This window comes from Podarcis raffonei, chromosome 16 (genome assembly GCF_027172205.1).
Source record: "Podarcis raffonei isolate rPodRaf1 chromosome 16, rPodRaf1.pri, whole genome shotgun sequence".
NCBI lineage: Eukaryota > Metazoa > Chordata > Lepidosauria > Squamata > Lacertidae > Podarcis > Podarcis raffonei.
The window spans coordinates 15,432,299-15,453,610 of record NC_070617.1 but is presented as its reverse complement, the minus strand read 5'-3'; the positions used below and the strand labels follow the sequence as shown (position 1 = coordinate 15,453,610).

Sequence of the window (21,312 nt, the reverse complement as noted above, 5' to 3'; positions counted from 1 at the left end):
AGCGTCTGGGCAGAACGATGGGGGTGGAGACGCTCCTTCAGGTATACTGGGCCGAGGCCGTTTAGGGCTTTAAAGGTCAACACCAGCACTTTGAATTGTGCTCGGAAACGTACTGGGAGCCAATGTAGGTCTTTCAAGACTGGTGTTATGTGGTCTCGGCGGCCACCCCCAGTCACCAGTCTAGCTGCCGCATTCTGGATTAGTTGTAGTTTCTGGGTCACCTTCAAAGGTAGCCCTTAAATATGTAAAAACGAGTATTTTAAATTGTAAAACAGAAAATTTAATAAAAATTATATACAATAATTTTTTTTCATCTGTCTTGAACTCTGTGTGCCTCTTTGCCCGCATCTCAGGGTGAGTGATGAGAAGGAGTCGAGGGGCTACCTTCAGGCCATGGCGACCCACATGATGGAGGAAGTGGAAGCACTGAAGCAGACGGGGGCACAGAGCCCCAAAACTCCGGTAAGAGAGCCTGTCTCAGAGCCGTGGACGCCTTGAGGAAGTGGGGAGGGGGGCACTTTCCCCCCTCTGCATGTCTCCCCCTTTGCAACCCACATTCTGGTTGCCCCAGTGAGAAGAGGCCCTTGGCCCCAGAGGCTCAAGATGCCTGGTAGCGATAGGGGGCCTCTTCCCCCTTCCCCCTCTTCTCACCCCACATCCCAAGAGCTGCAACAGTCCCAGGACCTCTGCAGACATTTTCCCCTGCTGCCTCTTGCTCCAGGACACCCTCTGGAAGGCACGGCGGCTGCAGAAAGTGGAGGCGTCTGCCAAGTTGGAGCTGCAGTCGGCCCTGGAAGCCGAGATCCGGGCCAAGGGAGGCGTCCAGGAGGAGCTGGATAAGCTGAAGGTCTCGCACCTGGCGGTTGAGTGGTGAGCAGGCGGCAGTGGTGGCGGCAGCAGGTGGTGCACAGGCAAGAGTAGGGTTGCATCCTGCACCATAAGGTTTCAGGGTTCAAAGCTGTGTCAGGGACCGACAGGATGGGAGGCACCAGCTGGGGAACCCCCAGGGGAAACCCCGGAGGAGGAAGAGTCAGAGCCAGGGGATTGGTGGTGGGACACCGAGGAGAGGCCAGAGGGAGAAGATTGGGAGCAGGGGCTGGGTGCCAAAGGGGCAACAGGGTTTAGTGAGCAGGAAGAGCCGGTGACAGGGAGCAGCTCAGACTCCGAGGCTGAAGCAGAGGATGGGGGAGTCAAGAGGCTGCTCGAGAATCTGGGGAGTCTCCCTCTTCTACTGCAGCAAGCTCCCCCCTACCCTCTTCTCTGAAAACTCACAGAGCAGAACAGAGGTGAGAGGTGTGCAGATGCTGTTTGAGACTGCTTGGGAAACATCTGGGAGAGGAGGAGCCTTAGGAAGGGTGGACGGCAGGGACATTCAGTCCTGGCGACTGCTCCGTAGGGGAAAGACCTACCGGGAAAATTTGCTGGATTGAATGTCGTTTCCTTGAATAAAGAGTTAACTTCATTGATAGCCTTGCGTCTTTCAAAATGGCCCTGATGACCTCAGACCTTGGCATCTGATGATGTCCCCAGAAAGTGTCTATGCATTAATTTGCAGAGATGGAGGTTAATTGGGAGAGGAGGAGCCGCAGTGGAAGAGGGCAGACCCCCTCCCCAAGAGTCTGTGCAATAATTTGCGGAGACGGGGGTTAATTGGAATTAACCTTTGACGCGAAGAGGGAGGCCTAGGGAAGCTAGAAATTCTGCACCCCATATTTTTACAAAGGAAAGATAGAGTTTTGGGGCACTTTGCAATTCCTCCTTCTACCAGCTGGCCAAGAAAGAGCCCTTGATGGGTCCATGGCACAACCCCCTCTCCTCTAAATGTTATACCTGGAGTGAAGGGAAGCCCCTCTTACTGGAGGCTGAATTTCCCTATATGCCATGAAGTCATATTTATCTTTTCCTCTACCTGTGTCCCAAAGCCAGTTGCAGGAGGCAGAGAAGCAGAACCGGGCTCTGCGCCTGGAGCTGGAGAAGGCCAAGGGAGAGCTGAAAGGACGGTCCCAGGAAGGTGAGCTACAGGCTGGGTCGTGGGTGGGCGACAGCCCCACCACAGCACCCCCAATGGCATATCCCAGCAGTGGGGCAAGAGGTGGGCCTTTGCAGAATGTAGGGGGCCAGTCTCTCCATTGCTCAGGCTATAGTTGTGAGGGTGCTGGACTAAAACCTGGGAGAGATCTGGGTTCAAATCCCCTTGCTCAACCACAAATCTCGCTGGGCGAGCTCACTCACTGCCTCTTAGCGTAACCTACCTCACAGGGTTGTTGTTTGTGGGATTAAATGAGGACTAGGCCCCCAAGAGCTTCTAAAGAAGGGGGAAGTTTTCAGAAGGCGGGGATGGGGCAGTGATCACGCCATGTTTGCATTCAGTCTGTAGGGTTAGGTGTCTTGTGTTGTACTGTAAAATACCCATGAACCCTGGGGGATTCTGTGGGGAAGGGGTTTAGCTCAGCAGCAAAGCAGCTGCTTGGCATGCAGAAGGTCCCAGGGTCAATCCCCAACACCTCCAGGTAGATGTGGGAGATGCTGCTGCCACTTTGTGCAGACAACACTGGGCTAGATGGAGCCATGTTTCTGTTCAAATCAGGCCTTTATTCAGATCCATGAGGGCTGGGACCTTGCTTCCGTTTTAGGGGAACACCTTTGCTCGGAGGGGGGTAGAGCATCTTCCTTGCCTGCAAGAGGCCGCAGGTTCAGTCTCCACCATCTCCCTGCCTGAGACCCTGGAGAGCCGCTGCTGCCAGTCAGTGTAGACAGTATTGAGCTAGATGGACTCAGGTTCCTGTGCCGGCCAGTGACAACTGTGGTTAAGAACAGGGCCCATTCCCAGAGTGTGTCCTTTCTCTTCTCTCCTGACAGGCACCAAACACCAAGGACCTCTGATTCCGTTCCTCTCCTTCCGAAGTGCCAGCGTAAGTCTTTTTGTGAAACAAATATAGTCTTCTGTATAAAAGGCGACTCTCAGTTTATGCAGGGGATAAACGTTCTGGGGATCGCTCATAAAGCCCAAACCACATATTCTCAGTGGAAGGGTTACATTAAATAATATGTTTGAATGTTGAATGTGTACATCTAGAGACAATGGCTAAAACAAACACCATTAGATGCACTGCTGGCTAAGTGTTTAATGGTTATTGCATTTGTGCTTTTTAAAAAACCAATAAATGGCAGGTGGGATTGCCAAAGTCTTTTTTCCCCAGACACCCGCTCCCTTTCCACCCCCTTTTTTATTTTTAAAAAATGCACACAAGTTTAATACACCTAAGTTGGGAGCTATAATTGTATCTGATAATGTTAGTTGGAGAAACCAAGAGGCAGGATCTCTGGACTCAGAAGAGAAGTAAAATTAGAATTGTACTCCTTCATAAGAAGGCAAGGAAGAGCCTGCCTGCTGGATCAGTCCAAGAGGTCTGTATCCTGCAGCATCCTGTTCTCACAGTGGCCAGCCACAGTTTGCCTGTGGGAAACCCGCAAGCAGGATTCAAGCACAAAAGCAACTCTCCCCACTTGTGATTCCCAGCCATTGGCCATGCTGAAGCTTTTGCTGCCTCTGACCGTGGTGACAAAGTATAGCCGTTGTGCTTCGTAGCCATGGATGGTCTTACATTCTGTAAGGAGGAGCTGGTTTTCCACTGTGAGAACAAGATGGAACGTTGGCCGGGCCCAGCAGAGCTGCTCTTATGTTCTTAGGGCTTCTGGGGAGGTTTGTGTGTTAGCAAAAATCTGAATTGTGTCCAGTTAAACGCTCTGCTACCTGTGTCACCCTCTTTGCCAGAAGGACGCTATCGTTTTTGGGGGTGCCCCAGATTCCCAGGAGGCTCGGAAGGCCACCGAAGAGGTCCAGCTGCACCCCGAAGGGCGGAGGAGCCTGCGGTCCAGCGTGAGTAGCCATTTTGGCAATCCCAAAACAGGCCAGCTCTGGAGTGGCAAGGCTGCCATTTTCCTCTTGGGCGGCTTTAAGAAATGATTAGACAAATTCATGAAGGAGTCAGTGGCCATCCCTGACTCCTGCAGGAGTAAGTTCCACAGTTTAACGATGTGCTTTGTGAAGAAGGACTGTACAGTGGTACCTTGGGTTACAGACGCTTCAGGTTACAGACGCTTCAGGTTACACACTCCGCTAACCCAGAAATAGTACCTCGGGTTAAGAACTTTGCTTCAGGATGAGAACAGAAATCGTGCTCCGGCAGCGCGGCAGCAGAGGGAGGCCCCATTAGCTAAAGTGGTGCTTCAGGTTAAGAACAGTTTCAGGTTAAGTATGGACCTCCGGAACGAATTAAGTACTTAACCCGAGGTACCACTGTATTTTGTCTGTCCTGAATCTTCCAGTTGGCTGTGCACAGGTTTGAGTGTTACGCATTGTGCTGACAATGGCGAGGAGATGGGTGTTGGGAGGTTTGGATGAGCCAGGAGACCTTCAAAGACAGAGGCATGATGATCTCTCCCACTGCTGTTTCCTCTTCTCCCCTCTCCCCAAAGGTGCCACATTCAACGTCTTCCACTCAGTCCATTGCGGGTTCTTCAGAGAGCAGTAACAGTTCTGGATCCTTGAAGGTAGTGACAAGCTCTTGGCCTAAATATATTTCCCTCCCTTGTTTCTGGACTGAACCTGGCTTCTGAGGGGGCTGCCCTTTTTCCTCCCCAGGCCTTTCCAAACTGAGCTCTGGGTGGTGTAGCAGAAGGGTGCTTAGTGGGGAGGCAAGGGCACTTTGTTAAGTTGAATAGCTTTCATACAGTGGTACCTCTGGTTGCAAATGGGATCCGCTCTGGAGGTCTGGTTGCATCCCAAGGAATTCGCAACTGGAGGGCCGCTTCTGTGCATGCGCGCGGCACGTAAAGACCCAGAAAAATACTTCTAGGTTTGCCACTTTCACAACCCGAAGTTTACGTTACCCAAGGGTAACATAAGCCAAGGGTCCACTGTAGGCTTATCTATCTTTGGGATAAAAACCCAAAAGAAACCTGTTTACTCTGGTCTCTGCACTTTTAAGGAGGGGATGTCTTAACTTTTATGATTGTGTGTATGTGTGTCTATGTGCTTTTAAAAACATTGAAAGTTGCTTGGAGCTAAATAATATGTCTAATCCTTCCTGCGCCTCCTTCTCTGCTCCATTTCCCCAGCCCAAATCGCACAGCTTCAAAACCCACAGCTTCTCCACACCCACCAAGTGTATGCGTTGCACATCCCTGCTGGTGGGGCTGGTCCGGCAGGGCTTGACTTGCGAAGGTGAGTGGCATCTTGTCAGGTGTAGTGAGAAGGGGGTCCAGGTCAGGGGAGGTCCCCAGGTTCGGTCTCTAAGTAGGGATGTGAAACACCCCTTCCCTGCCTGAGGAGCTGTGGGCCAGCCTGTGTGCTGTAGAATAGGAGAGGGTACAAGGTTGGGGGTGGGTCTGGTGGGTCTGTTGATTCATTTTTTCTTTAATTCATAAAATTCATACATCATTGCAGTGGCTCAGTGGGGCCTGTTGGCTGCCTACTTACACTTCTTCCTCCATTTTCCCAGCCTGTAACTTTGTCTGCCACGTATCCTGTGCTGGAGGGGCCTCCATCTGCCCCCTACCCCCTGAACAGCTCCAGAAAACCTTGGGGGTCAACCCAACAAGTGGAACAGGGACGGCATTTGAGGGGTTCCTGTCGGTAAGAAGTTGAGTCTCCCCCGATTCTGAGAGAGTATGGAGCAGTCCATGTGGACAGGGTGGCTGTGGCCAGTTCAGGGATCTGATTGGGCACATTCTGCCAAATACACACCAAGAGCCCATCAACGTTGACTGCAATGTCAAAAAGGGGGAGAAAATGGAAGTGGAGACACTGCAGGAGCCCAGCCTCCTTGAGGATGAAAATTGCTCCCCTTCTGACCATCAAATTGAACATTGGATGAGTGGGAAGGGGGAATAACCTTCCTCAACTGATTTGCTAGGAAGAGGGGGGGGCTGGGTGCCTGGGGGTGGGTCCTGCGAGATTGTGGGGTGACCGGACCAGGCTTTTGCCGCACATCCTTCTGGCATGCGGCCCCTAGTGATTTGGCCAATGGTGGTCAAAAATGATTTGCCACCCTTGGTATGGGAAGGGGAATGGGGCGGACTCCTTGCAGCTGAAATAATGTTCTCTGATTGTACCACCTTCGCTCCCCAAAAGGTGCCCAAGCCTTCCGGGGTAAAGAAAGGCTGGCAGAGGGCTTTTGCCATCATCAGCGATTTCAAGATCTTCCTGTTTGATGTGCCAGAGGGGAAGGCAGCACAATGCGACGTGAGCATCATGCACGTTACAGACATGAGGTAAGCAGGTGCAACTTGCGCAGGAAGTGGTGCTGTGGGCGGCCGTGGGGTGGAGGTCTGACAGAGCCTTAGTATTATCCAGGAACCCTAAATGAAGAAGGAAACCACCCATTATCTCTAGGGGTGCCCAAGTAAAGAACAAACGGTTCCATTACCCCCTTCTGTTTCTTTTCCTTTGTTTTGATTCCACTGGTTTTCAGTGGGATACGCAGCCGGGGTTGTGCTGCCGAGAATTCCATGCTTTCCTCCCAAATGCCCTCTGCTTCGATTGGCAGAACTGCGACTGCTACAGGTGCCACATAATAATACCCCTTCCCCATTTGTAAGAATTTGATCTTTTGGTGTGGCAGCACCTGCACTTTGGAACTCCCTGCTGATTGACGTTAGGGAGGTGTCCTCGCTGTGCTTTTTTCCAGTGCCTGCTAAAAACAGTCCTGTTTAGACAATATGTTTAGAAAGCTGATGCGAGATTTAACTTTTTGAAAGTCTGAAATTATTGCTGTTAACTTTTCTTACCGAGAATATTATTGCTCTGTCTGTGTTGTAAACTACTTTTCTTAGAAAGTGTATATACATTTAATGAAATAAAAAATAAATGCAGGCATTCCTCTAACCCCCAAAGGGAATTAGACATGCCAAATGTCGTAACCAAGGATGCCAGCTGATATTGGGGGTGTGGTGGGGAGACACACCTTAGCTGGTGCCAGCACACCGTGCAAATTTTAGGAGAATTCAACCCAGGAATTGCCATTTTCAGAGGCAGCCCTAGGTAGTCCTTAATTCTCCCTTGTCACCTGGGTGAGGGAAATAGCCCAAAATGAAAGAGGGAGCAACAGGGATTCCACCTCCATTGCCAAAATTATCTCATCCACTAGGATGGGAGAGCCGTGGCCCTCCAGAGGTTGTTGCACTCCCATCTTACCTGACTGTTGGCCATGTTGGTTTTGGCTGATGGGAATTGTAGTCCAAGAACATCTGGAGGGCCCTGGGTTCCCCATGGCTGCCCTGAGGTAGCTTGCTGTGGTTGTGGTCCTGCAGATAACACAAGGCTCCTCCTCAGCCTCCACTCAGGGGAGAGAGGGATGTCTCTAAGGCTCCTGTTTTTCTTTTGGCAACAGGGATGAACAGTTCTCTGTGGCTCCAGTCCTGGCAGCAGACGTCATCCATGCCAGCAGCAAAGACGTGCCCTGCATATTCCGGGTAAGGAAGGAGAGAGGAATGGAGAGAGGAGCCCCCATTTCTCAGAAGACATTTTTTCAGAGAAAATTTCTGAGGTGTCTCTTTTACTCTAGAGAAAAAAGGCCATTCTCTTCTGAATATTCTCCAACAAAAGTTTTTTTGTGGCAGTTTCCATTCCTCTCTGCCAATCTCCTCACCCCAGCCACCTTTCATACAACCTTTACTAACCTGGCGCCCTCCAGATGTGCTGTACTACAACTCCCATCAGCCCCAGACACCACAGTGAGTTGTGCTCATTAGGGACAATCAGAGTTGTAGTCCAAATTATCTGGAAGGCAGCAGGCTGGTGAGATTCCCTTTAGAATAACATGAGATCCGGGGCCTTGGGGAGGATACAGAATGGAGGCCAGACTGCCATACGATGGCTACTCCTGACCCTCGCAGCAGCAGCAGCAGCAAGAAACAAACAAAATCTTAGGGGGGAAAAAGAGGTTGTGCTACAACACACAGGGAGCCCACCCCTAAGAAACCCCAAGAGAATTTTTCTGCCCTCTGAATAAATTTGGTGAAATGATCTCCCCAGTTTACCTGACCACAAAGAGGGTGGGTGATATTATGCACGACCACAATCTGAGTGGTGAGAGACTTTCGCGGTTCCAGGGCTCGGTTTCCTTGAAATGAGGGTCAGCGGAGATTGTGGTGTCTTTAGGATATATGGTTTTATTTACACATCTCTACAACCTGAGCATCTGGGACGCGGGTGGTACTGTGGGTAAAACCTCAGTGCCTAGGACTTGCCGATCGCATGGTCGGCGGTTCGAATCCCCGTGGCGGGGTGCGCTCCCGTCGTTCGGTCCCAGCGCCTGCCAACCTAGCAGTTCGAAAGCACCTCCGGGTGCAAGTTGATAAATACAGACCGCTTACCAGTGGGAAGGTAAACGGCGTTCCGTGTGCTGCGCTGGCTCGCCAGATGCAGCTTGTCACGCTGGCCACGTGACCCGGAAGTGTCTGCGGACAGCGCTGGCTCCCGGCCTATAGAGTGAGATGAGCGCACAACCCTAGAGTCTGGCAAGACTGGCCTGTACGGGCAGGGGTACCTTTACCTTTTTACAACCTGAGCATAGGACGGAGGGGCTCACAGCGTCAACACCCCAACAGATCTTGCTTCTCCTTCAGTCGCAGCTTTGGATCCAGCACAGAGCAAGCAGGTCTTTGTGTCTCCAGTTTCCAGCCTGCTTTTCCAGCTCAGCTCACATTCACTGCACTGGCTGTTGCTCTCCTCCCTAGCACTAGATGGGTTGGGTGGGTGGAGGAGACCCAGGCACAGGCTTGGAGGGCACCATCACTTGGCTGCATCTCTTGCAACCTGCTCATTCTTTTGGGATGCTGATGAGGACACTTAAGTGGCCAGCTAAGGCCACTGTCTTATCAAGAATCACAGAATTGTAGAGTTGGAAGGGACCCCTGAGAGTCATCTAGTCCAACCCCCGGCAATGCAGGAATCTCAGCTAAAGCATCCACAACAGGTGACCTCCCAACCTCTGCTTAAAAACCTCCAAGGAAGCAGAGTCCACAACCTTGTGAAGGAAACCTTCCACTGTCGAACAGCTCTTGCTGTCAGAAAGTTTTTCCCAGATGTTTAGCCGGAATCTCCTTTCTTGCTGATGCCTGACTTGTTCAGCAACCGCCTCAATTTCCTACTAACCCTCCCTGGGGACCACAAGAATCGAAAGGGACACAGGCCATCATCCAGACTGACCCCCCCAACAAAAAAACCCACAGCGCTATAAAACAGAATAAGTAAAAATCTCTTTTTTATTTTTTATCAATTTTTTTTATTGATTTTAACAGATATAACATATAAAACATACAAAAGAAACGACATTACAATACTAAAAGAAAAAAACAGAAAACAAAAATAAAAACACATATTCCTTCTGAAGTTCATTTTAAATTCCATTATTAACTGACTTCCTCGAATCCCCCCTAACTGAATTCCATTGTATCACCTCGTAGCTGTTCTCCAAAATCATCTTTCTACTACTATTTACTCCTTCAATTTACTATCTTCATCTCTTTTCTTATTGACTTAAATCCATATTGCTATACAACATTCTTATTCTAATCCTAGGCCTATTTGATACTTTCAAGTAGCTTCTAATTATCTTATATTACTGTTATGTACTGAGTTGAATAGGATCCAAACTGCAGCAGTCTGATTGGTCCTAGAACAATAGGATCCAAAAGGCAGCAGTCTGATTGGTCCTAGAACAATAGGATTCAGAATGCAGCAGTCTGATTGGTCCTAGAACAATGCAGCAGTATGATTGGTTGGCAGGAACTACCCAATCATGCTCCAGATAGAAGTGAATCCACAACCTGATTGGCTTACAGTAGAATTCCGGAATTAGCCAATCATGTGCAGCCCATTGTGTAAATAATGTATATAAAGCAGATACTTTGAGGGGACATTGATTCATTCCTCCTCACCACTATGAGCTGAATAAAGAGCATGAAATCACTTTGCGACTCTGAGTATATTTCAATTACAATATTTAGCTAGAGAGAATAAGTAAAAATCTCAATACAACTAGCAACATGATGCAGAGCAGGGGAGGAAGAGATCTGGGTCCTAGCAGGGAGCTGGGGACCCTGAAAGCCATGTAGTCAAGGCAAGGATTCCTCCATCTGGGTACCCCTGAGGCCAGCTCCCCTTTGCTTCTCCTTCTCCTCTTCCTGGCAACCTTTGGATGACCTGGAGTTTCCTCTGGGCTCGGATTGCCCCTCAGGGACCAGAACAACTTACCTGTGCCTCCATCCTCAGGTGACGGCCTCTCAGCTGAGCTCCCCGCACACAACCAGCTCGATGCTGTTCCTGGCTGACAGCGAAGGGGAGATGAGGAAGTGGGTGGAGGTTCTGGCGGAGCTGCACCGCATCCTGCGGGAGAACCATCACCACGACCGCACCGTCTACATCCTCAAGGAGGCCTACGACAACACCCTGCCCTTCATCCCCCATGCCCTGTCGGCAGCCATCATAGGTACGCAGGGAAGAGGGCAGGCCTGATTTCGGAGGGAGGGAGAGGGTGCTGGAGGCAAAGCACCCTAAGCTTCAGCCATTGGGGCTGAGCAAGGCTTGGGCAGGGCGCTCAGCTCTCCTATCGATGAGGTGCCTGATCTGCCTGAGGGCAGAATTGTTGAGTCCCTAACCGAGAGAAGGAAGTGTGTTTCTAATGTCATCTGTTCCCTTTTGCAGACAGAGAGCGGATTGCTTTGGGTACAGAAGACGGCCTGTTTTTGATTCACCTCCGGACAAATGGTTTAGTATTGTTTATCTTTCGAATTACATAGTGCTGTAATGTTTTGGGTGCCTGGGGACTCTAAAGCAGGCTTCCTCAACCTCGGCCCTCCAGATGTTTCAAGACTACAATTCCCATCATCCCTGACCACTGGTCCTGCTAGCTAGGGATCATGGGAGTTGTAGGCCAAAAACATCTGGAGGGCCGAGGTTGGGGAAGCCTGCTCTAAAGGTTTTAAACTCCTCTGGAAACTGTAGCACTGTGAGGGGAATAGGGGTCTCTCAGCACTCTGAAACAAACCACAATTCCCAGGATCCTTTGGGGGGGACTGTTTAACCTATTAAGATCGATATCCCTCTTGCCTAGTCTACAACTGCACCAAACTGCTCCTTCCCTCATCCAGTTAATTTTTTGCTTGCTGATGGCTCCTGATCTGATTTCTCTCTGATACAAACCTTGTGTCATCACTCCACCTCTATACTTTACTCAGTCACAGTTTCAGTTTTCTATTCTCCTTTTACCGATCTATATATCTTATCGGCTTTCCCCACCTTAATTTTTTTTAAAAACCCAATACAGTATGGTCGCGTCTTATGTGCATTTAACTTGCGCAATTTCAACCACATGCAGTCAAAGGCAGGCTGGTTGAAATCGCACGACTTAAACACAAGCAAATTTAATGGGGAGCAAGAATCTCTCCAGGTCTGGGATGCCAGGAACTTGGACAGCCCCACAAGATCTTGCAAGAGCACCCAAGGACCTCCCAAGCCAGTGCACAGAGACGGCCTTGTTTCCTAAGCAAGGCAGAGAGCTCAAAAGCTTTTTGCACTGAGGAAACCTGGCGCAAAAATAGGATTTAAGTTCTCTGCCTTGCTTAGGAAACAAGGCCCACTCTGGGAGCCATTTCTGGGAGCCCTGGGATTCTCATGTGGTGGTACTGTTCCAAAGACTTGAGTATAATAATAATAATAATAATAATAATAATAATAATAATAATAATTTATTATTTCTTCCCCAGCCATTCTGGGCGGCTTCCAACAAAACATCAAAATACTGTAATGCACCAAACATTAAAAGCTTCCCTTTTAATGTGTTTTTGCATCTGTGCAAAACCCTTGAATTCAAACCCCCATGTAAGATGTAAACATATTTAGGGGAGGAGGAATTACTGTTCACTTCTGGTCTGTGTCCACCCCCCCCCCCCCGGTCACCTGCCATTTCCTCCCCTCCCTCTGCAAATTCACAGTTCCCGTCCTTAGCTGGTAACGGAGTTGTGCCTCTTCTTTCCCTGCCCCAAATTCCCCCCCACTCCAGATGTGCTTCAGGTGGGGGACTGCCGCCGGGTGCAGCTGCTCCTGGTCTCTCCCAAGGCCCAGCTGCTCTCCGTCCTCTGCGGCAAGAACCACAGCCTCCGCATCTTCTCCTGGGCGGAGCTGGAGACCCCGGAGGCCATGGGGACCAAAGTGGTGGAGGCCAAGGGCTGCCAGGCGGTGGCTGTGGGGCTCGTCTGCCGCGGGACCACCCCCGTCCTCTGCGTGGCCTGCAAGCGGCAGGTCCTCTGCTTCCAGCTGACGGCCACGCGGCCCCCCCACCGGCGCATCAAGGAGATCCAGGCACCCGGCTACGTTCAGTGCTTGGACATCCTGGGCGACCGGCTGTGCATTGGATGCCCCTCCAGCTTCTCCCTCTACCCTCTGCTCAACGAGGGACCCCCCGTGAGCCTGCCCCACCCCGAGGACCGCCGGGCAGCCGCCGTGACCCACATGGAAGCGCTGAAGGCCGTGGAGGTCAGCCTGAGCGAGCTGATCCTCTGCTTCAGTGGCTTTGGCCTCTACGTGGATGGGCAGGGGCGCAGGAGCCGCCCCCAGGAGCTGATGTGGCCCGCGCCTCCCCTCAATTGCTGTAAGTGTGCCCTTTTTGTTGGGGTTGGGGGGGTCTAGATTATTTAAATATACTCATGGTTTATACTCATGTTCCTTGCTCTGCAGCCAAAAAGATAGTCCCTGCCAAGAGGCTTTTGTTCTAAAAGCACATGACACACAAGGAAAAGGGACCGGGAGGGAAGAGGAAGGGAAACCAAACCCAGGCACCAATAAAAGAAGTTGTTCTTCTAATGACCAGCTGGCACAGCTCCGGTCAGAGGTGTCTGATGGAGCTGGGCATTTGGCAAAGCAGATGGATTGAGTCTGCTGCTTCCTCATCTCTCCCACTGAGGCAGCCTAAGGAATGGCTGCCCCCAGGCGGCAGTGGAGGGAGAAGGCCTGGTGGTTGGCAGAGAGACAGAATATCAGGGCTTACCCACCCTTAGCTTTCTGCCCCACTCTTTCCAGGCACTGGTCTGCTCTTAAAAGCCCCGTGCCTATAAACACGTGAGCAGGATTTGAACTATGAACAACAGAAGGGATTGAAGATTACAAAAGCTTTGTAAAGGTTTAAGAGAAGACGGGGTGCAGCAGAGGGAAACAGAAACACCATGGAAAAGGGGGTGGGAAGTTGGGGAGGGGAGGTTATTATGTAAACTAACATAATAAAAACTTTAGCAAAAAAAGCTCTGGGTCTGAGCATTCTTGGAGCTTTCACCACGAAAAGCCACTCAGTCAGAGCAAACGTCACTTTGGGTTTCCTGCAGACTGCAGTTGTTCTGATTGAGCTTTAAAGAGCAGGTTTTTGCAAGGAAAGAAAAAGAAGGGTGCTTGGGTATGGAGCTTTAAAGCATGTCCCTGGAGAGAGCGAAGGGCTGATAAGTGTGGAGAAGCCAGGCCATTGGTCCATCTATCCCAGTACAGTCCACTCAACTAGCCAGCGTTTCCCATCCCCTGCCACTGACCTGATCCTTGGAAGTGGCGATGCCACTGGGGGTCTCTGGCAGGTAAAGTGGGTGCTCCATCACTCAGTCAATGTCCCACCCACTAATAAAGAGTGTAGCAGTGGTGTTGGGTTCTGGGGGTTTTAATCTCTAGCTGTGGCGTGCAGCATGTGTTTTCTTGGGGGGAGGAAATCAATGGAAATGTTAATGTTTTTAAAATTAAATAAAGAGTGCATCAACCCAGGCAAGACTTGAACCCAAATCCAGAGGCAGGTACTTTTATATGCCAGGCTGAATGATGCAGCCAGAGGGTTGTGGGTCCATACATGTCTGCCCTACCCCAAGCGCCCAGATATTTGTAGTGCTGACTGCAGCACTGGATGAATGGGGGGAGATGTGCACCCCAGCCCAACAATCTGGTCTTCATGTCCTTGTTGCCCCCTCCCAGGTTACAACGCTCCGTACCTGTCAGTATTCAGTGAGAACGCAGTCGATGTGTTTGATGTTAGGAAAGCTGAGTGGATTCAGACGGTGTCTCTGAAAAAGGTTTGTGGGGGTTTCTTCTGGGTGGTTTTTTGGTCTTAATCCCTCACCCATAGGGTTTACCCTCCCCACTCCCCAAATCGCTTGACTTCATTTAACTGTTTATCACATCCTTACAGCCAATCTCAGGGGCTGAGATTGGTGGAGGGGGTCCTTCACCCTCAGAGGTTTGGGGTGGCAGCAACCTGGGACAGGGCCTTCTCTGTGGCAGCCCCTAAACTGGGGGACTCCCTCCGCACTCCCTCCCTCCGTACCTTTATTATACAGCTTTCGGTGAATGCTGAAGACACACCTTTCCTCTGGCTTTTGACACTTGAGATGCATATTTTTAGGACTCATATCTGTGATTTTACATTGTTTTGAACTGTTTTTAATATTGGGTTTTAATTATTGTAACCTGCCCTGGGTCCTTGGGGTGCAAGACGGGTGATGATGACGATGGCGACGATAAACGAATGTTTTGTTTGCAAGTGTTTTTAATTGATTGATGGTCTTTGGCTCAATTGACCTGGCCAGTCAAACGACTTAACAGTGTGACCCAATGCATGTCTACTCCAAAGTAAGATGCACTGAGTTCCATGGGCCTTACTCCCAGGGTTGCAGCCGTCCTCTTACCTATTTTGCATCTGCAGGCTAAAAACAGGATTGTTTGGGTCAGGAATAACTAATGAGCTCCAGGGTCCTCTGGTGGGTGGGTGTGCTGGGATGGATCGAGGCCTTCATCTTGGCGGTGGGGGGGAGGCTACCAGCATCATCCTAAGCTTTGCAGAATTGCCTTCTCATGCTGCAGGGAAGGGGGTTCTGCCCCAGGGAAGGTTGGCAAGTACCCCATCTGGAACAAAACCTTTTCTCTGGAAATTTCATATTTCAGAAAAGTGTCCCTTTCTCTGGTTCCCAGGTACGAGCACTAAATCCTGAGGGCTCCCTTTGCACTTTTGGCAGCGAGAAAGTCCACCTGACTTACCTCAGAAACAAGGCAGCTGGTAAGTGGGGGGAGGGGGAGCAAGGGAATAGGTGAGGGACACACACACACACCAAGGTGGCCCAGGGCTCATGTTGCTTCCAGGCAACTTTTCAGTCCTGATGTGTTAGCGGGGAAGTTATATGACATTGACCGAAAGCAATTATCACCTCACACTTTCCAGGGCATCCCCTTTAGTGGGGTGGGAGAACTGAAAATAATACCAATATATCTCACATCTGGCAACCAATGTGCCCCTTTGGTTGCAGATAGTACATGGGTAGACGAGTCTAAAAAGCCCAGGACACAAATTTTCACGGCCCTCTAGCAGCTATGGTGGCACATTTACCAGAAGTTAACATTTAGCGTTAACTCTGGAAGTGTGTGCTCAGTTCTGACCAAAGTGAGCCTCATAGCATAAAATGTACATCATTATGACACCACCACCACCCCAAGCATCATAGAACCATAGAAGTGTAGAATTGGAAGGGACACCAAGAGTCATCTAGTCAACCCCCTGCAAGGCAGGAATCTCAACTAAAGCATCCCAGACAGACGGCCATCCAACCTCTGCTTGAAAACCTCAAAGGAAAGAGTCCACCGCCTCCTGAGGGAGACCGTTCCCCTGTCGAACAGCTCTTACTCTCAGAAAGTTCATCCTGATGTTTCGTCGGAATCTCCTTCCTTGTAACTTTGAAGCCACTGATTTCTCCTCCCTGCCGCCTCCAGATCAGGACGAGTTTGAAATCCCCCAGCCGACGGACAACAGCCGGCGGCACCTTGTGAGGACCAGGCACAAGCGCCGCTTCTCCTTCCGGATCTCTGAGGAAGAGCGGCAACACCAGAGGAGGTGAGGCATGTGGTGGCCCTCTTGTCGGTGGGGCCTCTGTCACTGCTGCTATTGCGTTTGGGGCTAAGAGGACATGCAGACGTTTTCAAAAGCTGGCTGCAAGGGCTTCTTTCCTCCAGGGCGGAGATGCTTGGAAGGAAGCGTGCGTGTGAAATAAGCAAGGAGCAAAACGTTGGTGGAGTTGGTTCAGGGACCTTGGCAAGCGGGGATGTGGGGCCTGTACATGAGAACAAAGTGGAAGACTCCCAACAAAAAATCCAACAGTCCACGCTCTTGGGCTCTTTCTCATCTGTTAAAAGGGTTTTGTTTTATGCCAGGCTTTAAAATGCTTGTCTTACTGTCTCGGAAAGCTGCTTTAAGCTTAATTATCGCAGTGTTTTTGGCATGTGGGTTTTCACAAGTGCTTCTTTCAAAAACATTGCCATGTTGTGGAATGAGCGTAAGAGATCAGAAGAGCCCGTCTAGTCCAGCATCCTGTCCCAACCAAGATGCCCCAGTGGGAAACCCACAAGCAGGATCCGAACCCAAGAGCAACTCTCCTTTCCTGTGGTTTCCACCAATTGGAATTCAGAAATGTTACTGCCTCCAACTGTGAAGGCAGAGGATAGCCATGGTGGCTAGTATATTATGCACCACTTGATTGTAAAAAAACCCAACAACATCAAAGCCATTTACAAAAGAGATAAGGCAATGAATTATCAGTAAGAAAAATGAGCAATCATAATTTAAGACATTTGAAAAGTTAAAACAACCATTTAATTTTTTTATATAGCCTTTATGAATCTGGCCAATCCAAGTTGGTGGACATTGCTGCCTCCTGTGGGAGTGAGTTCCATAGTTTAACTATACAGCGCATGAAGAAGAACTGGGTTAGGAAGCCGCCTTATGCCATGTCAGGCCATTTGTGCATCTAGCCTAGTACTGTTGACACTGACTGGCAGCAGTTTTCCAGGATTTAAGGCAGGAGTCTTTCCCAGCCCTGCCTGAAGGTGCTGCAGGAGATTGAACTGTACCCTTTCCCCAAGTAGAGCTGCTTCTGCCCCTGGATGATTTGGGTTGCCCTTTTCCAGCCCTACACACCCCCCCCGCTAGCGTTCTCGTCTCTTGCAGGGAGATGATGCGCGACCCAACCCTCCGCTCCAAGCTCATCTCCAGCCCCAGCAACTTCAACCACCTGGTCCACGTCGGGCCGGGCGAGAAGCACCACCAGCTGCAGGACCTGCATGTGGTGAGTTGTGTGGCGGTGGACTCAGAAGACGCCTCTTTGCTGCAAGGGTTGTCCGAGGAGAAAAGGGCAGCCTCTGATTTTAAGGGCATAAGGAGGGCCTGCTGGATCAGGCCAATGGCTCATCTAAAACCAACATCCAGTTCTCATTGTGGCCGACCAGTGGGAAACTCGCAAACAGGATTCAAACACAACAGCAACTTTTCCCTCCTGTGGCTTCTATTGAGAAGCATCGCTGCCTCCAACTGTGGCAGCAGAGCAGCAGCGCCTTTGTGGCTAGTGGCTGTCAATAGCCCTCCAAGAATTTGTCCCATCCTCTTTTAAAGCCATCCAAGTTGGTGGCCCTCCCTGCCTCCGACGGGAGCAAATTCCAGTTTAACTCTGTTTCATGAAGAAGTCCTTTCTTTTCTCTTTCCCCGATTCTTCCAACATTCAGTTTCATGAGATGCCCATGAGTTTTAGCATTGTGAGGGAGAAATACTTCTCCTCTATCTGCTTTCTCCATGCCAGGTGTAATTTTATAAACTGCGGGTGGCGCTGTGGGTTAAACCACAGAGCCTAGGACTTGCTGATCAGAAGGTCGGTGGTTCGAATCCCCGCGACCGAAAGCACATCAAAGTACAAGTAGATAAATAGGTACCGATCCTGCAGGAAGGTAAACAGCGTTTCCGTGTGCTGCTCTGGTTTGCCAGAAGCAGCTTAGTCATGCTGGCCTGGAAGCTGTAGGCTGGCTCCCTTGGCCAATAAAGCAAGATGAGCGCCGCAACCCGAGTTGGTCACGACTGGACCTAATGGTCAAGGGTCCCTTTACCTTTACCATTCCTCAGTGCTGAAATCTGTCCTTCTCTGTTGAAAACGCCAGGTCCCAGCATCCTTTGGTCCTCCGACCTGTTTGTGCTTATTCTCCCCACACACCCTCCCTTCTCCCTCAAGTATGATCCTTTCACGGCCTTTGTTTCCAGGCCCAGGAAGAGAAGAGGCGAGAGGCTCAAGTCCGGATGCGCTGCAGCAGCCTCTCCGAGACCCGGCGCCCCTCGGCTGCGGGCGGCACTGGCAGGACCCTGGGAGCCGCTGGTCCTTCCTTCTCCTCCTCCTGTAAGAGGGGTCATGGCAAAGGGGAGGCGGGGACGTCATCTAGGGCCACAGGGGCTGGGCTCTGCTGTGGCCCAGTGGCACCCAAGCAAGTGGGTTTTGGGGGGGTGCAGCTGCCGATTCCTCAGCTGAGCTGCCCACCCTCTTGTCCCCGCAGTAAAGCACAAGTCTGGCAGCTCCATGTCTGATGACTCCTCTGCTGCTGCTCCGAGCTTTGGCGTGGGCAGTGCCACGCTGGCAGAGGTAAGGCATCCCTGTGCAAAAGGGGCAGGAGGAAACTGGGGCCTGGATTCCTGTTCTGCCCTTTTGCATTCCCCTCTCCAATCCCTATTCTGCAGCAATCCTTGCCTCTTTTCTCCCAAGAACCCTAGAGCCCTGTTTAGGGAAGTTTTTAATATTTAATGCTGTGCTGTTTTTAACACTTGATTGGGAGCCGCCCAGAGCGGTTGGGGAAACTCAGCCAGATGGGCGGGGTATAAATAATATATTATTATTATTATTATTATTATTATTATTATTATTATTATATTTTATTATAGTTGGAAAGGACACAAAGGCTCATTTAGTTCACCCCGCTGCAGTGCAGGAATCGAATGTTCAGACAGCAGTGGGTGAAGGCCCTCCCTACCCACACGGGCCCTTGCTAATAGGATGCCCACCCTATAAACGCAGGGCTTTCACACTCCGCTGTTTCACACCCACACCCCACCCACGTGCCTTCTCCTCTTCTAGCAGATCTTGGATAAAACGCAGAGCCTCCCTCCGTGCCCAGGAAGCACCAGTTCCACATGATGGGAAGCATCACTGCCCGGCTGCAGACCTGCCTTGGACGGCTCTGGCTCCTTTGACTCTGGCCACAAAAATGTGCCTCCCTGTCTGGACTCGAAGGGCAAAGCACCGCCTGGCAGATGCCCAGAGGCAGTGGGAGACTGCCAGCCCTTGTGAAGCGGCCTGGATCGCAGCACTTCAGCCTTTGAAGGTGGACCGGGGCTGGAATGGGGGTCGGCCAACCTCCATGAGGATGCAGCAAGAACTTCTCCCACCCCACATCTCAGGGAACGCAGCAGGCCACGCCCAGCTGCCTCAGCACCTCTGCCCCCAACTGCCCCACCAGCTCTCTCTTCTCCACATGCACCTGAACCCCTCTCCACCCACACTGCAAAAGCAGCAATGGGACCAGAACCGCCTCCCTCCAGCCTTGATGGAAACATTTTTAAAAGAGTCCCTAACGTTTACTTTTTACAAAAGCTATGCTACTTTCAGCCATATTCTAAGTAAAGCCTGAGACCGTCGTGCCAGCAGCAGCGGGGTGGTGGTGTTGGCAAGACAAACGGGTGCCCTTTGAGGGCCAACCTGCAGGATGTGCACCCTCGCAGGGAGCAGAGGGACCCGCTCAGGGAATGGCAAAATCTCAGCCAGAAAGAAAATGCATTAAAGAGTTAAAAAGACAGTGCCGCTGGCAGGTTTTCTCAGGGGTGGGGAGTCACTGGATAAAGGGGGAGAGGGGATAAAAGGTTTGATGCCACGTTGCTCCTCCATCAGTCTGGTTGGCATGAAGTGTGTATGAACAAGCACAGATTGGAGTGCCTTTTTCACCTTTGCTGGAGCTGCTGTGGTGCGCTAATCAAATTAAAGCCATGGTTTGGCTTAGCACAACATGCAAACCTCAGCTGGTGGTTTGTTTCACTCCCAACCATAAGCTGGAACCAAGGTATGTTCCTTGCTTGCAGCTCGTTGGTAGCAAGGCCAGCTCCACCACGACCAGCTCAGCAGGGACTCTGAAGTCAAACCAGGGCTCTCCTCTGATTAGCAGGGGGGCAGAAGAACATGAGGAGCAGCAAAGTGGGTGCTGTCTCTCCCCCGCTCCCCACTTGCTGATGCTTGCCAAGTTGTGGCTTGGCTTAGCCTTTTAAGAGCTTGCTGGATGAGGCCAGTAGTCAATCTGGGCCAGCATCTTGTTCTCACCATGGCCAACCAGATGCCCGTGGGAAACAAGATTCAAACAACAGCCCCCTCTCCTCCTGTGCTCTTCAGAAGTATTGCTGCCTCTGACTGTGGAGGCAGGGCAGAACAGGCTAGGAGCCATCAAAAGTCCTCCTGTCTAATCCTCTTTTTTAAGCCATCCAAGTTTGCCATCCCTGCCTCCCGTGGAGAGGCACAGTTCCAGAGTTTAACTATGCGCTATGTGCAGGACCACTTTCTTTTGTCTGTCCTGAATCTTCCAGCTTCACTGGATGGGCACAATTTTCTAGCATTACAAGAGGGGCAGGGACGTATTTATCTGTGCCATACATAATTTTATAAACTTCTATTGCAAAAGTCCCCAGTGCTGCAAACCTTTCTTCACAGGTGAGTTGCTCCATCCCCTTGGATCATCCCCCTTACGGGTGCACAAGTCGTGTGTGTGTGTGAGTGTGAGTGTGTGTGTATCCCTTACTATTTCTGTATTCCGGGGAGGAGAAAGGCACTCTCTGCCTGTGTCCCCTCCAGCCATTGTTTGGATTCCAACTTCCATGAACCCTGATGACTGGCTGGGGAAGAGGGGAGTTGCATTCCCCATCGCTGGGGGAGCCCAGGCACCCCACCCCTACCCTTAAGCTGCAAAAGTAGAGATGATAAGAGTCTGCTGGATCAGGCCAGCATCCTGTTTCCCACCAGATACCTGTGGGAAACCCACAAGAAGGATTTAAGCAAAAGAGCCCTCCTGTTTTTCAAGCAACAGGTATTCAGAAGCAGTACAGTGGTACCTCAGGTTACATACACTTCAGGTTACGTACGCTTCAGGTTACAGACTCCGCTAACCCAGAAATAGTACCTCGGGTTAAGAACTTTGCTTCAGGATGAGAACAGAAATTGTGCTCTGGTGGCGCAGCAGCAGCAGGAGGCCCCATTAGCTAAAGTGGTGCTTCAGGTTAAGAACAGTTTCAGGTTAAGAACGGACCTCCAGAACGAATTAAGTTCTTAACCCGAGGTAGCACTGTGCTGCGACATTCAGTACAGCCATCATGGCTAATAGCAGACGCAGGCAGGCCTCTGCTGTCCCCCAGGTGCACACTCACCCTGCCGGCACAGCTTCCAAAA

The 21,312-nt window shown here is 50.8% G+C and overlaps 1 protein-coding gene across 4 annotated transcripts in view; it reads left to right on the top strand.

The window, feature by feature from the left end:
* Window positions 1–19,887, top strand: part of CDC42BPG (CDC42 binding protein kinase gamma) — a 55,613-nt gene extending 35,726 nt beyond the window's left edge. The window contains exons 18-37 of one of the 4 annotated variants that reach the window (XM_053368909.1): window positions 354–462; window positions 722–870; window positions 1,923–2,011; window positions 2,860–2,912; window positions 3,776–3,880; window positions 4,480–4,554; window positions 5,122–5,227; window positions 5,505–5,638; window positions 6,137–6,276; window positions 7,395–7,476; window positions 10,280–10,496; window positions 10,712–10,774; window positions 12,069–12,656; window positions 14,009–14,106; window positions 15,002–15,086; window positions 15,794–15,914; window positions 17,025–17,142; window positions 18,102–18,234; window positions 18,389–18,474; window positions 18,964–19,887. In XM_053368909.1, coding sequence (XP_053224884.1) covers window positions 354–462; window positions 722–870; window positions 1,923–2,011; window positions 2,860–2,912; window positions 3,776–3,880; window positions 4,480–4,554; window positions 5,122–5,227; window positions 5,505–5,638; window positions 6,137–6,276; window positions 7,395–7,476; window positions 10,280–10,496; window positions 10,712–10,774; window positions 12,069–12,656; window positions 14,009–14,106; window positions 15,002–15,086; window positions 15,794–15,914; window positions 17,025–17,142; window positions 18,102–18,234; window positions 18,389–18,474; window positions 18,964–19,023 — 2,611 coding nt within the window. In that variant the 3' untranslated portion in view covers window positions 19,024–19,887. The remainder of the gene's footprint in view (window positions 1–353; window positions 463–721; window positions 871–1,922; window positions 2,012–2,859; window positions 2,913–3,775; window positions 3,881–4,479; window positions 4,555–5,121; window positions 5,228–5,504; window positions 5,639–6,136; window positions 6,277–7,394; window positions 7,477–10,279; window positions 10,497–10,711; window positions 10,775–12,068; window positions 12,657–14,008; window positions 14,107–15,001; window positions 15,087–15,793; window positions 15,915–17,024; window positions 17,143–18,101; window positions 18,235–18,388; window positions 18,475–18,963) is intronic. The other 3 variants (XM_053368908.1, XM_053368907.1, XM_053368906.1) reach the window with 3 other exon arrangements.
* The last annotated feature ends 1,425 nt before the right edge of the window (window positions 19,888–21,312 follow it).